General features: G+C 37.4%; 1 protein-coding gene across 2 annotated transcripts in view; it reads left to right on the forward strand.

The window, feature by feature from the left end:
- Positions 1 to 16,814, forward strand: part of ATP10A (ATPase phospholipid transporting 10A (putative)) — a 110,912-nt gene that overhangs the window by 69,712 nt on the left and 24,386 nt on the right. For both annotated transcript variants that reach the window (XR_007907641.1, XM_051806897.1), the window contains exons 6-10: positions 13 to 146; positions 1,807 to 2,059; positions 12,505 to 12,722; positions 14,250 to 14,444; positions 15,889 to 16,450. Coding sequence is in view for 1 of the 2 variants with exons in the window: in XM_051806897.1 (XP_051662857.1) it covers positions 13 to 146; positions 1,807 to 2,059; positions 12,505 to 12,722; positions 14,250 to 14,444; positions 15,889 to 16,450 (1,362 nt within the window). In the remaining variant the exon portion in view is untranslated. The remainder of the gene's footprint in view (positions 1 to 12; positions 147 to 1,806; positions 2,060 to 12,504; positions 12,723 to 14,249; positions 14,445 to 15,888; positions 16,451 to 16,814) is intronic.

The raw sequence follows: 16,814 nt of genomic DNA on the forward strand, positions 1-16,814 counted from the left end.
ATTCTTCTGCAGGTCATGGTCTATGGGTATGGCAATATGGTGAAAAGAAGAAACCAATTTTTGATGTTCCAGGGCCTGATGGCAAATATTTATCGCCTGTTTTAGCTTCATTATATTTATTTCTGACAGTGATCATAGTTTTCCAGGTAATCAAGTTGTATGTGCTGTCACCTCTGTTCATAGCTTGTGGTAATAGAGCTACATATGTGCAGTATGTGTAGTATCCCTTTTACCACTAAGGCATGTAAGAAGTAAATCAAGGACTAAAAAGAAATCCACTGAGAACTGGCTGAACAGCAGATCCCAGAGGGTCGTAATCGGTGGCACAGGGTCTAGTTGAATGCCTGTCACTAGTGGTATCCCCCCCAGGTTCAATACTGGGCTCAGTATTGTTTAACTTAGTCATCAATGATTTGGATGAAGGGGCAGAGGCCGCCTCAACAAGTTCACCGATGACACAAAGCTGGCAGGAGTGGCCAATACCCCAGAGGGCTGTGCAGCCTTTCAGAAGGACCTTGACAGGCTGGAGAGAGAGGCAGAGAAGAACTGTCTGAAATACAACAAAGGCAAGTGCAGGGTCCTGCACAAGGGGAGGAACAACCTCAGGCACCAGAGCAGGCTGGGGGCCAAGCTGCTGGAAAGCAGCTCTGAAGAGGGGGTCCTGCTGGACAACAAAGCTATCTGTGAGCCAGCAATGTGTCCTTGGAGCTAAGGCAAATGGTATCCTGGAGTGCCTTAGGAAAAGCATTGCCAGCATTTTTTAACATCTTTCCAAATATACTGCTCTTAGCAAATCCATATCACAGCCAGATAGCAAACTCTGTTAAAAGTTTTAGGTCCTGATAAGAAGTATCTTGAATGGTAAAGGTGGCAGTAAGTTAAGAGAGGTAGTAGAATCTCATGTCACTGGGATATAGGGAAGTTTGCCTAGTGGGACACTCGAAGAGGTTGCTTTACTGGAGGCAGCAACTCCTTTATAAAAGGGAGTGAAAAAGGATGTTAAAGTACTTTTTACTCTGAAGGATTGGTTTATGATATTGGTTAAGAAAATTCACAACAGAATTCTTTAAACATCTACCTTTCACTGTAGTTTCTGTTTAAGTGAACACATTTGCCACCTACACACATGCTATAATTTATCCCTCATATCTAATTCAGCAAACTGAGTAAGGTATGCACTCAGGAACTTCTGTACTGAAAAAACATCTGCAGAGGAAAACTCAGGTACAAATTAAATTATTTCATTTGACAGTCCTCAAGAAACAGTTGAAAATTTTTCACCTCTCTTTCTGCAGCAATTATGAGATGTGATCTTCATTCAAATAATTTGCAGGCCAAAGAAATTGTTCCTATGGAGAGATTAGCACTTCTCATTTAGTTTCTCCTATTCCTGCCAAGTGAATCTGTAAACAGTCTATTATTTATGCAGAACAAATTTATTCAGTCCCTTTACATTTGCAGTATTCTGACTGTATTTTCTGTTTTGGCTTGAGGTTTTTATTTTTCTTTTCCTTTCCCAGCTAGTTTCAAGCTCAGCTTATTAGCCTCAAAAAGATTTGGTTCTGTCCAAGTGTTGATAATCAACCTTCTAGACATAATAATGCATTCCAGCTCTGCAACTCACCACAGATTTTCTTCATCTAACACTGTAAATAAACTCTTTCAAACATGATAGTAACTTTACAGTAGATGCTTAAAGTACATAGCCTCTTTATGTTCTAGTTTAGTACGAAGTTAACAAGCTTTAATAATTTATTGTATCCTTGCTTCTCTTTTCTCCTAATTCTTTCCTTTTGTGTATTCTAGGTTTTGATTCCAATTTCTTTGTATGTATCCATTGAAATAGTTAAAATCTGCCAAGTATACTTTATTCATCAAGATAAAGATTTATATGATGAAGAAACAGACTCTCAACTGCAGTGCCGAGCTTTAAATATCACAGAAGACTTAGGGCAGGTGCAGTTTATCTTTTCTGACAAGACTGGGACACTTACTGAAAACAAGATGGTTTTCCGAAGATGCACTGTTTCTGGAACAGAGTATTCCCATGATGATAACGGTGAGCTCATGGTCTTGTTTTCTATCTAACAGTTGTACCTTGGGCAATCTGAAGTAGTTATAAAAGTTGCTGTAATCTTAAATCAAAAAGAAAAACAAAAGAAGTTGCACATGTGCACACTCAGCAAACTCCATAACAACTGTTTTCAGATTAGAGTAATTTGATGGCTGTGTTCAGCTAGCAATGACAATTTTATCAGAGAATTCTGTAATACCTAGTACGAGTATGTTGTCAAGACAGTTAAAGCTTCTGGCTTTAGCTCTTGATGTAATAAAGCACTTGAGCACATGGCTAATTTAAGCAAATCAAATAGTGCTACTGGTATCACAGTCGTTTGCTGTGTTTGAAGTATACAGTGTAAAATAACAGCTTTAAGCATACAGCCAGATTAGTGTCTGATTGAAACATGGAATCTTTTTGTACTGCAAAATAAATGTAAACAAAACTGCAAGTTTACATACTAACAAGAAACATAATCTGATCAAACAGCATATTTTATGTTACCTTTGTCAGATTCTTTTCAGTGCTCCTGTGTGACAGGTGTCTGTCTCAAGGTATCTTCACTGCTGTGTGAACACTGCAGTTGAGAGAATATCTATAAGTATCAGGTTCTTGAAACAGTAAAAAGTCACTGTTTGTCACAAGGAAATGTTAGGATTGTTACCCCTGTCAACCCTGTTACCTCATCACCTTTTAAAATTCTGAACTAATTTCCAATTTTGTGATTTGTTTGTGATTTGTGGATTTTTTTCTCTAACATTTTTTGTTATAATTTTTGAAATAATCAATCTTAACTCTTCAAATCACAGTCTGTATTCAGGAATATATTGACAGCTACAATATTGCATTCCCGTTTGCAAAAAATAAGTTTCTTATTCTACGCAACATATAAAGATCACTTATTAGAAAGTTTTCTCAAAGACCACTACAGAATTTCAGTTTACAAATAAGATACAGAATAAGAGAGATAGTAAAAATAGACTGGGAAACCTAAAACACGCTTTAGAAAGATGATAAGATTTCAAATTGGAACAAGATTGAAGTTTCGGATTATGCAAGGATTGTTCTTTTTTTCTCCTACTTTAAAGTAGTACTGAGACCTTACAGTTAAGGCACTCTTTTTTAAGAAACTGGATGTTTGGCTAGTGTTACTATCCCAGTGTTACAGAAAAGAATTAAGCAGGGAGAAGCTGTGACTTCCTACTTCTACACAGTAGGTAAGAAAGAGAGAAGAATTAGAACCAGGAGTATGTTGCTGTACTCCTGATACTGCTTGTGACACTCTGATTATTAATTCTTTTTTACTTCTTCCTTGCCATTGATCATTTACTTGTTCATGCTAATTTCCGAGTGTACTTTGTTCCCTGTGGGAATGATGGTATTGCCAACTGAAATAGTGCAGAAAGATGGTATTTCTGACTGAAACACTGCATTTTTAAGAGCTTGGTATCATCAGCTAATATGTAGACTGAACTGAGGCTCCTGAATCTGAGTGTTGAGTTTTCAGATCTTTTTTCTTCAAATGTAATGTATTTAACAGAAATCTTAGTTTGTGCATGCTTTCCTCTTATGATTTCAGATTGCAATATAAATGTTAGTGAAAGAAGAGTGAATTTCACATGAACAGAGGTGTCAAATAAATACATAAACTAATTCTTTTTTCAGTCATTCTTTTCACCTTTGGCTGTGTTTGACCTTACTTGTAACTCCAGTCACTATAAAACTTCTGACAAATACAATTTTTAAATCAACACAGCATTTATACACAGTACCTTTACACAGTATTTTATTCTTTTTTTCTGCTCTACAGAAAGTAGATCTTTCTCTATAATTCTTTATATAAATGGGGATAATTTCTATTGATTATGTTTTCTATAATCAGTGTTAATAACACAATGAAAACTATGCTTCCATCAAGTATTTTGTTAGCTCAGTTCTGCAGTCTGATTTTATAACCATAAGTTATTTTTTCTGCTGATGAAACCTTCTTGTTTAGATAGAAAATGTCTATCTATCACAGCTCTTTCTAGTTTTATGGCGTACATTAACAACATATCATTGCCGTGTGCTTACCTGCAAATGATTTGTCAGCTGCTTTTCTGTGTCTTATACCAGAGTTATCTGAATTTTCCTCATATGTATAGGGGCATATGTTATAACTGACACCATCCTGCTCTGCACCTGAGGTTTTGTTAAAGATTTCAAGAATTAGAAAATTCTAAAATGTGTCACTTAGCAAGAGACCTAAGGCTGCCATATATGCAAGAAAACCAAGTCAAATGCCTCTGTCTTTTCTTATCTATTTCAAAGATGATCTTGTGTCTTTCTTCGCTTATATGAGTATTTTTTTCAGGAATGGTGGTTTGTTACTTGGAATGAAACTTTGAGCAGTGCTTTAGATTAAGAAATTAGTTTAAAATTATTGTACATCAATCACGATTCAAAAGCTGAAGATAACAGGTCATTTTCTACTGTAAAAATAGATAGCTCTGGATGGAAATATCCTTGTTCTGAGCTCCTTGGCCTAAGTTTGTTATTCTGCTATGGCTGGGTAGCAGTGCCTCTTACTCCAGTTGCTTGGCTCTGCTCATTATAAGATCCTGTTTTCAGTTATGGATAGCTTTACTAAACTTTTAACTGTTTGGTTCAAGTTTTCCATGCCAGATGTTTACCTCAGGCATAAATTCTGGGAGAGAAATTTCAGTTATAACAGCACCATTCAGCCATATCAAACAACAAGGGTAAGATGTAGCACACCTTTTTTCCCCACGGTAAGACTTTCTGGCGAATTTTTCTCTGAAGTCATTTGGAGGCCCTATATTCTGGGGCTGAGCCATGCACACACACAGGGGGGGACAGTTATATCTACACTGGCAGATTGAGCTCTGAAATTTCTTCACTTTGGAACTTTTCTTTTGAAGCATTTTTTTCAGCATAATCTAGGACTACTGCATGTCTATTAATTACTCAACCAACAGATTGTGCATAACCTTCATAAATTTTCTCTAATGCTGCATTATAAGCTTTTCTCCCTAAAATTTATTCACAGTTATGAAAAATTATCCCATTCTTTTATGTCCTAGGGATTGTTATTATACTGTAGTTAACATCAGCATATCTCTGTTCCATCCACTAGTGCATTAAGCAAGGCACGTGACTTCCCTTAAATGTAGCTTGGTCCTTCCCCTTCTTCCTCTGCCTGTGTGTGCAGTGCAGTTTTTTGGGTTTGGGAGCTACTTAGAAGGTATACGCTCTGCTGTATTAGGTTTGGCATGTTTGAGGTGGCATGTCTTTTTCTTGAGTGGTCTTTGGAAATTTGTACCACAAAGCTGTATAAATTCCCCATGTGAAAGGTGAGCTTTATGATTGTGAAGGAGAGTTCTGTTTTGCATCAGACACGGACATGTTAATCATGGTTTTCATCACAGAGGCTTATGCAGACCTTATGCAGGGTTGAAGCAATTGCATTCTTCTAAAATAAAAACTGAAACCCTGAGCGAGACTTAATATTTTATTTTAAGTATGGGAAACAAGGGGCAGTTTCATGAATTTGCTGAAGAAAATATTTTCCTACAGAATTGTCTATTAGCTCTAAGTTTCTTATGAGGCTGATTGTGGTATGCGCAGGAGTATTGCATTGTTTTAGTCTAGACAAGAGGTGACAAAAACATGAATAATAGAGGACAATAAATTGCACTATTGTGGGACAGAATCTCTTGGCCAACTGGAGGTAGTACAAAGTATTACTCATGGGTACTGCTATGTGAGAGCTTAGTGCTGAAGAGGAATCCAGGAATGCTTGTGAAGGCTGTAGGAGAAAGTTTGAGCATACTCACCGACAGTTCCATGATGCAAGCGCTATAAAATATTCATCACTGTTGAAGTCACAGTATTTTGGTGGCGGATTATGCACGTATTTGGATCAAAATATGGGAATTCATGCTGCATGTTTGGGTCCGGGGGAGGCTATGTTGATAGGGATGGGATTCTACTGACCTATTTGTAGTTATTTGCATGGAAGATAGTCATCCAATAACCTTACAGGTAGTGGAGAAAATTAAGCATTTGTGGGATGTAATTTATCAGGCTTGTTGTTGTTCATCTGTGATGGTTCTCCAATACATGTCTATATCTCTGTGGTTTGGAATTCTCAATACAGATGAAGAGAATTCTCACCTCATGTCTGTGTGACCTGAGTTCTTAATTCTGCTCTGTGGTCTCTTCCAAAGGTTATTCTTGATTTGCAGTGTTAATTCAGGAGCAAGATATGTCATGGGCCTCTCCAGTTAAAGAATGATCGTCCCATTCATAAATGTCCTGGGTATTTATGCAATGCCCATTGGCACTGTACTCTGGTCAAATCCCAGAATTATTCTTCCAATTAGTACTACCTTCTAGCCCAAATGAATGTTAACACCAAAAAAACTGCACAACAGCAATAATAACAACAACCACAAAAAATCCACAAAAAACCCGAAGGAGTTGTTTCCCCATATGGCAAATTGCATGGCCATTCCATTAGCTCTTCCATTCAGGCTAGTAGACAGCTTCTAACAATTCTTGGAACTGGCCATGCCCCAAGTCTGTGTGCTAATTCCAGAGACAGTAAGTCCAAAAACTGACGGTGCTTCTGAAAGTTGTTACGTGATTTAGCTACAACCAGATGGTCCTGGCCTGACATTTGTCCTAGTTGTTTTCCAGATGCTGAATTAATCACACTCTTGCCTATGGGATGTGATCTCTGTTTTTATAGTTTTAGCTACCCTTTGTATGAAACTGTTGACAAAACATGAGTTGAATCTCCATGAATACAACCACACAAATCTGAAAAATCAGAATTTGTCAGTCTTTGAATTCCTCCCCCTTCCTTTCAATGACTATGAAAAAAAACTCTAGACAACATAATAATAAGAGAAGTTTATAGGAATGAAGGCAGATGATGAAAACCTCGGTGATTTTCTCTTGCCTAGCAAAGTTTCTTAATCACTAAATCTAAGAAAGAGTTTCTGCTTTCCACCTTTTCTTGATAAAGGTTGGCTAGCAAGTAATTTTCATAGGAAAGTGCATTATGTTAAAAAAATCTCTTTCTTAGTTTGGGGGCCTGTTTTGTAGTGGAGCTTTCTTACTCTTTTTGTGTGTAGTCAAGAGAACATAGACTGCATATTCCAGCCATGCTGGAGAATTTGATTTTTTTTTCTTTTAAAGGCATAAAAATCGAAAAAGCCTTTTCCATAAATGCAGCTGTTGCTTCCAAGGGGACTTACCTGCCACCTTTACAATTTGACAATCTTCAGAAACCAGAATAGTCCATTTAGGACTTCCCCAGAAAGCTCAAAACCTTTAGCAGAACTGGGTGCTTCAGGCACTCTGTATAACTTATTTGTAGTTTCTCTTTACATTTTTTATTGCTTTTTGAAAAATTTTCATTGATAACTAAGGAGAGAATCAGTGTGAGCAGATGTAGAACACATTGGGAGTACCCCATTTTAAATCCTATAAAACCCAGAATAACTCATATTTAGAGACAAGGAATACTTTTCTCTAAGCATATACCTACAGTGACAATTTTTCTGAAAAATTTCAAGAAAAGAAGGAATTGTCTCTATTTCTAAATGGAGTAAAGAGTTCTTAATGAAGGACTTAAGTTTATTAATGCCAAGAGGTGAGAGGAAGGGAAATCTTGGTGTTTTCTGATCTCAAGACTTGTCCTTACAGGGAAGTTCTTGAAAAGTGAATTAAGATTATGTTAGCACACTTGTACAAATTTATAGCATGCTAGCTGCTTGACTGAATCTTTATGTAGACACTAGAGTGCACTTCAAAGTGAAATAAGCTTGCACTTACAAAATAATTAGGAAATAAAGTGGTGCGGTGGTGTGAGTAAGTGCTGCACATCTAGATTTACTTCATGATAGTTTAGTAACAGTTCAAGAGTTTGAGGCAAAATGGAATTTTCCCATAGTGAAATAGGGCCCACACACTGACAGCTGAATTATTCTGGTTTAGGAGGTCTGCCATTTTATTCTGCTTGAAGGAAAGTTCTTTACAGCTTCCTGATCCTATGTTTCTAGATAGTGGAACATCTGGCTGTGTGGCAACTGTTGCCTAAAAGATTCAGGGAGAAAAAAAACTCCAGGGCAATTTAAGGAGGAGGTAAGATAAGGGAAGGTTTTAATGAAGCCGCTCAGGCACCTGCCTCCTGACCCAGGTGCTACAATTTTTCTAATTATGTCCATCCGATCCCTGTCCGTCCACCCCCCGGCCTTTGCCTCGTTCCGCCCCCCAACCCTCCCCTCGGGAATTGAGTCTGGGGGTGTTTTAGGACCCTCTCTTCCTTATCTTCATCTTCTTCAGCCTTGGAGGCTTTCCAAAGTTCTGGGTTTGAAGGTTGCTTTGGCTGGGTAATATCTTGTTGTCCAGGCCAGGGGGCAGATGTTCTTAAACAGAATGAAGACCTGCCTTGAAAAAGAGACTAAATATGCTGCTGGAATTTAGGGGGAATTGATATAGAGTGGGGTAGTAGAGTTGGATATGTGTAACTACTATGCTAAAGGGTAAGGGATGTAATACAGCTACATCTTAAACCTACATTCACTAAATTACTATTTCTAAAACCAATAAAAATTAAAAATCAAAAATTCCAAGGCAACAGATCCCCCCTGTATCTGTCATAGATGCCTTGTCATAGAACATAGGCATGGAAGATAAAACAGAAAAAAGCAAAGTCAAAATGAAATTAAAGAAATGGGTTTTTAAAATAAAAGAATGTATCTTCAAATACTTAGCAACTATTACAGAAGTGTTATTTATAGCTTCCTGTTGTCTTCAGAAAGATGGAAGAGAGTTAATGGAATAAGTATTAATTATTGTTTCTTCTTTATGCCATAAATATAAAATTAACTGGAGCATAGTAAAATTTGACTTTCATGAATTACATTGCTGTGTTTTCAAAGTTGTTTGTGTCTTTGCCCTTAATAAGAAACTCTATTGAAGGACATCAATTTTCAGTGCTGAAACTGAAAAGCATCCCACAACAATGTCTTTCAGGTTATCATGTTCACAGGAAAAGGTTCTGAATTGGAGAGGGCTGAGTGGGTGGAGAGAGCAGCATGTTCCCAAAGAAGCACTCTATGCACAGCTGAAGCAATATGAACCTTAACCGTAGCATAATGATTGAACCAGGTTTCATTATTTCTTCAAACTTCTTAATTCTTGCTGCATAATATGTAAGACAGCACTTGAGAAAATGTCGAAAGGTACTCAGGCCTGGTTTTTGTTGTCAAGCTTACTTTGGTATAAACTGAAATAACACCATTTGTATCAAAAGAATTACATTTGACTTGGTTAAATGAGGTTCTAGTCTAGTTCATACTACCCCTTTTCCTCCTTTTTCTAAATGGCAGGAACAATTAAATCAATGTGCTACAATGAAAACCTATATAGAGAGCAAGAGATAGGTATTATTACATAGACTAAAAAGGACTATGCTGTTGATATAATGCTAATAAATAAGATGAGTGCTGCATTAGGAAACAGCAGCTGTGTTGTATAAACAAAATATTTTTAGATGTAATGCAAGAAAGAAGAAAGAGCAATGAGGAATCAAGAGATACGGTATGCAAGCATAACAATGTATTGTACATGAAATGCATTCTCTGCTTAACCATGGAGTTTTTATACATGGAATAAAATGATTCAGTTCAGGGTCTTTGAGGTCTTATATTTCAATACGTATTTTCAGAGCAGAAGCTTAAATTAGGTATGATTATTTAAGAAAATATATCCTTTTTTAAAAAACTCTGTTCAGAAAGAAGTTGGACCAACTGGCTAGCACATTTTGCAAAGCTGAAGTAAGTAATTGTAGCCAGTCCTTTCCCAGGGAATATTACCTGTTATGAGATGCAGCAGCACAACATTCTATCAGTGTACCATTCAAATGTCTAGCATCTACAGGGAAAAGATTATCCCTAAGGCAAATACAAACCTTTTTTATGCTTTTCCTCACAGTAGCCATGTCCACACATCGTGCTGACTCTGCTCAAGACTGATTTTGCTGCTGAGAGCCCTAGTAAAAATGAGGCACAAAAATGTTTTTTTCCTATGATTTATTTAAATCTTAAATCTTGGTAAAGTGCAGAAAACATTAGAGATGTGTCATCTTGAGCAATGTTTTTTCAGCCTGGAGTTTGCAGCATGTAACTGGGAGCCTGCAGAAGATAATGAAGGCAGAGCTTGCACTGTCGGACTGGGCACTGCCCTCACACAAGCCTCATCCCAGGATGTACACCCCATCATATCTCCCCAGATGTGCACTCCATTATACCTCCCCAGTGCAGAGAAGGACAAAAGCCCTTCAATGTTCTGCTGCATTCTGGTTTTTGAGGCATCATCCTAAAGAAACACACTGTGATGTCCACATGGCTCCCTCCTTCCTTTCTTCCTTGAATGCCTGGGTTTTCTTTGGAAGGAACCTGTGATACTGGGGGGAGCAGTGAGCAGTCTGGCTCTCATCTTGATCGAGGGCCTGGATCTGTGCTTAGTATATGCTGCAGATCACTTTGGGTCCTTGGTGCAGATTCCTTCTTATACAGACAAACCTATAATCAGTTGAATTAAATTCACAATATAGGGATCTTCATTTCCACTGGGAAAATGAATAGAGGCTTACAGAGCAGAACAAAGTGGAAAGTAGTGGGCAGGAGTCCTAGGACAGCTTAGAACTGTGCTAGCCCAAAGTATGTGCAAGAAGTTGCAGCAGCCTGTGCAGGTAGAATGAACTGTCTATGGCTCTTTCTACCTCCATTGTCTGAATTTTCTGCCATTAGGAGCCAGAGTGCAATGGAAGATGTTGCATACCTGGGCATTCAGTTAGAGCAACGACCAGGTGTGCTTTCATGTCCAGCACTGGGAAACTCTCCCGTTTCCCATATTTCAGACAAAGCCTAACATATTCCAAATGGAGCTGGAAAAAACTCTGATTTACGATTCTGTACTGATGAAACTATCACCGTGTACTGTGTGTGGTCTGGTTTCAACTCCTCCAACTGCTGTCTGACAGCTAAAACGTGTTTGGAAATTGTAGCGCATGGTGAGGATGGGTTTTTCTTTGATCGTAAAGCTAGCTAAGTTAAAAGTGATCCTGTGCCAAACTCACCCTATGTAATGCAAGATTTTTCTCAGGAAGTATTTTGAAAGCATTTTTTTCTTTTATTTTTTTAAATGCCTTAATAATTAACCTACATTCTAGTGATTTATCATTTGTTATTAACCAAATCTAATTTGTTACACTAGAGAGGGAAAACAAAGCTGAGCCACAAGTATGTAACTTGTACTGTATATCTGGATAGTGTGGATTATTTTGAAAGTATAATGAAGAGCCTTTCAATTAATACATAATGAAGGAATAAATAGATACTCGTTAAAGTGGCATTTGTCTGCCTAATGAATAACCCAGATTATTAAATTCCCATGGTCTTTAGGAATGAAAAAATATGTTTTCTGTCAGTTAGAGCTAAACAGAGCTTGTCATTAGATGGGCAGGATTCCACATCTGTTTCACACCTCTTCTTTCTGTTTTCTTTTTGATTTCTATATAACAAACTGCCAGAATTGGTTTGTTAACATTGTTTTAGTTGGATTCTTGACTGAGGAAGCATTCATCTAAGATACATCATTTGAAAAAACTCTTTTATTCCGTGTAAGCCATTGCAGCAAATGGCGATAGAAACAAGTGTTGCAGCAGGTGAGGGTACCCTCATTTTCCTACTACGTGCTGCATTGTCCTGCCTGTCATGCAGAGAGAAAGGGACAGACTCCCAGGTAGTTTTAACACTAGGCTAGGATTCAAGAACCTGTGTTCATGTCTCCACTCTGCAACAGATTGCCCTGACCTTGAACAAGGCTTTTTACACTGTTTGTAGCTCATCTCTGTATATAAAATAAAGGCAGTAGTGCTCTGTAGATGTGTTGTTCCGAAGACATTTCAGATGTCAGTTAACTGGTTCTTGGTAGATGTGACATTTTTGCTGGAAAATACTTTCTGTGAAATTTCTGTATTCTGTTGGAAAGGACAGGAAAATTTTCTGGATTGTTTATTTCCTACTCATACTGCAAGTGAAGGCTAAATTAGTTGGTTGATTTCATCAGGCAGAGCTGTGGAATAGTCTGTAGGAATGCAGTGAATTACTGCAAAGCCTAACTGCCTTTCAGAGTGTGATGATAAGGGAGACACTGTATTGTGTTACATTTCTAATTATGTTATCTGTATCCTCCATTAGATACTACCATTCAATTAAGACTACACTTTGTTATCTCCTGATAACAGAATCATTCATTATTACTGTGAAAGCACAGTATAATATTAAAACCGGATCAGTTGAACAAAGTCATGATGTCCCTCTCCCTCCTTCTAAGCCACATTTGTTCCTCTTTATTTTTACTGATAGCCAAGCGCTTAGCAATGTACCAAGAACCTGATTCTGAGGAAGATGAGGCAGCCCCAAAAGGAGGAACTGTATCCCAGCGCGATAGTATCTGCAGCCATCAGAGCATCAAAGTAATACACAGGAGCCAGAGCACCAAAACCCACCGGCGCACAGGTAGCAGGGCTGAAGCAAAAAGAGCAAGCATACTCTCAAAGCACACTGCATTCAGTAGCCCAATGGTAAGTCATGAGAACTAAATGCACAATGTCCTGAATCTTTTAATAGAACTCTGTTCTAAAAAAAAAAAAGGTAAAGAAATCTGTAACACATTATGTACTTCTTATAGACTTCATTTTGGTGTTTTTGCTTCTGCAGTCACAGCTGTTTGTACAAAAACAATCAAACGTTGGCATAGATCTTATCTAAATACCTTTCCTGTGGGAACAAGCTGAAGGTAAAGACAATCTGAAACCTTTGGGTTTAGTTACACCTTGATTTTGGAAAGAAAATTTATGCCTTGCTTTTATCTACAGAAGCTGAAAGTTGCGTAAGGTTTGAGGTCAAGGGCTCTAATTGTTCTGCATATGCCTCTTTTCTCTTTTGTCTGAGGATTTTAAAACTAGCAAGTGCTGGGGTGGACACTATGTATTTCAATTCTCAGACACTGTTGACATACACCATAACATAATTTTTACTGTGTTTCAGTGGTTATCAAACGTTTGCATGTGTTGTATTTTAAAAGGTAAAAATCTTTACATTTCAAAATGATGGTGAGTTAATGTCCTTGCAACTTCGTTTTGTTTATTTTATACTATTGTAATTCTGTAGGAGTTTTACATGAGCTGAATGGTAATAAGAGAGGAGGGAAGCCAAATCTTGTCTATCTAGGGGGTTTGCATTGTTGCACTGTTAACACAAATTCACCCTTAAAGCAAATTACAAATATGGACAATTGAAAGATGCTGTTTGCACTACTGGAACTTCTTGATTTCAGTCAGGAGTAAGCTCTTTTGATAAAATTCCAAGCTGCAGTTTTTACACATGGGGTTCTGTGGTTACTCATATTCATCAACTGCTGAGCATCAGGAGATAAAATTCTACTGAGAAAAGAGGCTTAGATCAGTTTATCTTTTAATCTTTTGTATCTTTGCCTCTGCCTGTGTTAAGAAGTACTGGAGCTTGCTCTCACAAGAAATATATTAAATAAGTGGAAAGTACTGATGAAGTAAAGTTGAAAGTGCTCTGTGTTTCAATGTAAAAAACCCACGTGAATTAACTTCAAATGTGTGGATGGTTGTTGTTCTCTAACAAATAATCGAAGATGGTTTCATCTTATTGTTCTGATGTAAGGCCAAGCTTTAAATGTCATTGCTGTCTATTTTTTCCACACTTTTGGTCTCTGTAGTGTACCACTCTTTAGTAATAGATAATATATGTCTTGAATTAGACAGGAGAGAGGGAGGAAAATTAGTATGTAACTCTTCTCCTATCCACTCCCTCCAAAGTAGATAAATATTGCTGTTATAATTATCTGTAGTGAAAAAGTTAGTAACACATTACTCACATTTCCATTTCTACCAGTAGGCTCACTGTTAACTGTTTATTGTCTAGAATGGGTGTCTTACAGTTCTTCTCACCTCTGCTCTGTGGTGTAAAGCCACTACAAAATTCTTGAGATTGACACTGCTTTGGATGTTTTAATTTCTTGTTGCTGCTTTGGAAATTTGCAGAATCACAGAATATTAAACACTGCTATTTATTCTTAGGAAAAGGACATTACACCTGACCCAAGGTTGTTAGAAAAGGTGAATGAATGTGCAAAGCATCTGGAGGTCATGAGGAGCCATGAACAGCCATTATCCCATCTGAGTCCAGAACTATGTGACGTTTTTGACTTCTTCATAGCTTTGACTATATGTAATACAGTTGTGGTTACTGCACCGAATCAGCCCCGACAGAAGGTGGGTTAAAGAAACAGAAAAAGAGAGTTTGAGCTTCTTTTGTCTTGATACTAATTTATCTTGTAAGCTAGGGAAACTAAAACCTCCTGTTCTAGTGAGGGACAACTAAAACTAGTTGCGAGAAGACTTGTAGAACCACTGTGTGACTCAAAGGGTTTAGTGAAGCATTAGCTGAATAGAGTATGTCAGCTATTTCACTTACATCCATGGTAAGATATGCTTTCATCAACAGTTTCAAGGTACTTCTGAAACTTCCCTGATTTCTTGTACTGTAACGTATTTATTTAATAAGCATAAATATGTCTGTGTGTATGGAAACTGATTTGTAAATGTTCAAGACTTACCAGAAAAGGACATAGGCTGTCAGTGAATATTTCATATGTATGGATTAAATTAAGAAAAGGCTGACACATTTTTTAAAACTTTTAAAAAGAGAATATACTTGAAAAACATCACTTAAAACTTTCAAATTATATAAAAGATGCATCTTAAGCTCATTATGAGAAATAGTGATCATTACTGCTTAAATTGGCCTAAACCAGTGTCATTGATGAATGAGAATTTCAAGAATGCAATCCCAAGATGATCTGTAACACAGAACTATAATGGAATGTAATATTAATGCTTGCCAGCAGCTGGAATTTCCATTCTGGAGAAAATTCTACAATTTGCTTCTGTTCCAGATTGGAGTAAGAAGTGAACTAGTCTGCAAAATGATGTGGTTTTGTGCCAAGGAAACATTTGGAGAATGCTCAATTCTGCTGTTTCAGGAATGCTACACTGTTATACAATAATATAATGTATGTTGCTATGAATATGCTATTACTGTTAATACTATAGTATCTGTAGAACAGAATTATGTAAACTGACATGAATGATAAAACTGAAGGAAAATGCTTTGATGCTGAAAGGTAAGACAGGGGAATTATTTATCTCAACATGTGTCTATTGAGAATGTTGTCAAGATTGGCATATTTTCGTAAAACTTTCCTGATACCACACTTCTCATTAGAAAAATCTTGCATGAACTTTTATTTTTTTAATACCTTCACTGAATATGCACAAAGAATGACTATGTTTCATATTAATGGTAGCTTTTAGTATACACTACTGATGGTGTTGGTGGTGCGACATTGATAGACTATCCATCAGTCATAGCTGAGGAGGTGAAAGAAGAAAAAACAGTTTTAATAGAAGCATGTGCTTTCACACACAGGTACAATTCTGAAGTTCTAGTAAGTCTGGGGTTTTATTTGTGTTGAGTCAGTTTTGTCCATTTACTTTCCTTTCTCAAAATACAAATACCATTACTTTTTGCTCTCAAAGAAATTCTGCTCTTTAGCTGGAGATGGTTAGACTGAATATCCATGTCAGAATTCTTCTATAGCTTTTCTTTGGGGTTTGTTCATTGTTGGTTTTCATTTTTCTTTTTTAACTTCTCAAGGTTAGAGACCGATTTGAACTAAAATCTCCAGTAAAAACCATTGAAGACTTCATACGAAGATTCACTCCAAGTCGCTTGACCTCTGGATCTAACAGCAGCAGTTCATCTAGTCTAGCTACAAGCAAATCAATGCACAGATTTGGGTTAAGTGTGCTTTCATCTACATCTACAGAGAGCACTTTAATAAAACTGGACGAGAAGCTGGCATACTCTGTGCAGATAAATAACAATGGCTACAGCTCCCAGCAAGGCAGGACAGCTGTGAGGAGTGCACCTGAGGAAGGAGAACTCCGTTATGAAGCAGAGAGTCCAGATGAAGCTGCTCTTGTCTATGCAGCAAGGGCATATAACTGTTCTCTGGTTGGAAGGCTGTCTGACCAGGTATCAGTGGAGCTACCTCACCTGGGAACCTTAAGCTTTGAAGTATTACATACATTGGGCTTTGATTCCGTCAGGAAGAGGATGTCAGTAGTGGTCAGGCATCCTCTCACAGATGAAATAAATGTTTACACTAAAGGAGCAGATTCAGTTATTATGGATCTTCTTCTACCCTGCTCTTCAGGTACACTTCTTACTTACCTTTGGAGTGGGGCTGGGGGCGTGAGGCAGTTCTCTTTAACTGCTGAAGATGTCATCATATCTTATTGCCTTCTCTAGCAAGTAGACCTGCCTGCTTTTGTTGTGAATGTAGTGAATGGTAGAATGGCAGCTGTCTCTATTCTTTTATAATATTTTGCTATTATAGTAAATTTTCTGCAACAAATTGAGGGTTCCTTACCTCACAAGAATAAGTCAAAATAATTTCTGTAGAAGACCTTCTACTAGCAAATTTTATTTTGAGAGAATTTATTGAAACTTTCCAAAGTATTTTGCATTTGTCAGGAAAACCTGACTGCCGGTGCTTGGACAGTTAAGTATTTTATATG

Source organism: Manacus candei, unplaced genomic scaffold, assembly GCF_025592945.1.
Source record: "Manacus candei isolate 608988 ecotype Guabito, Panama unplaced genomic scaffold, ASM2559294v1 h1tg000069l, whole genome shotgun sequence".
Lineage (NCBI taxonomy): Eukaryota > Metazoa > Chordata > Aves > Passeriformes > Pipridae > Manacus > Manacus candei.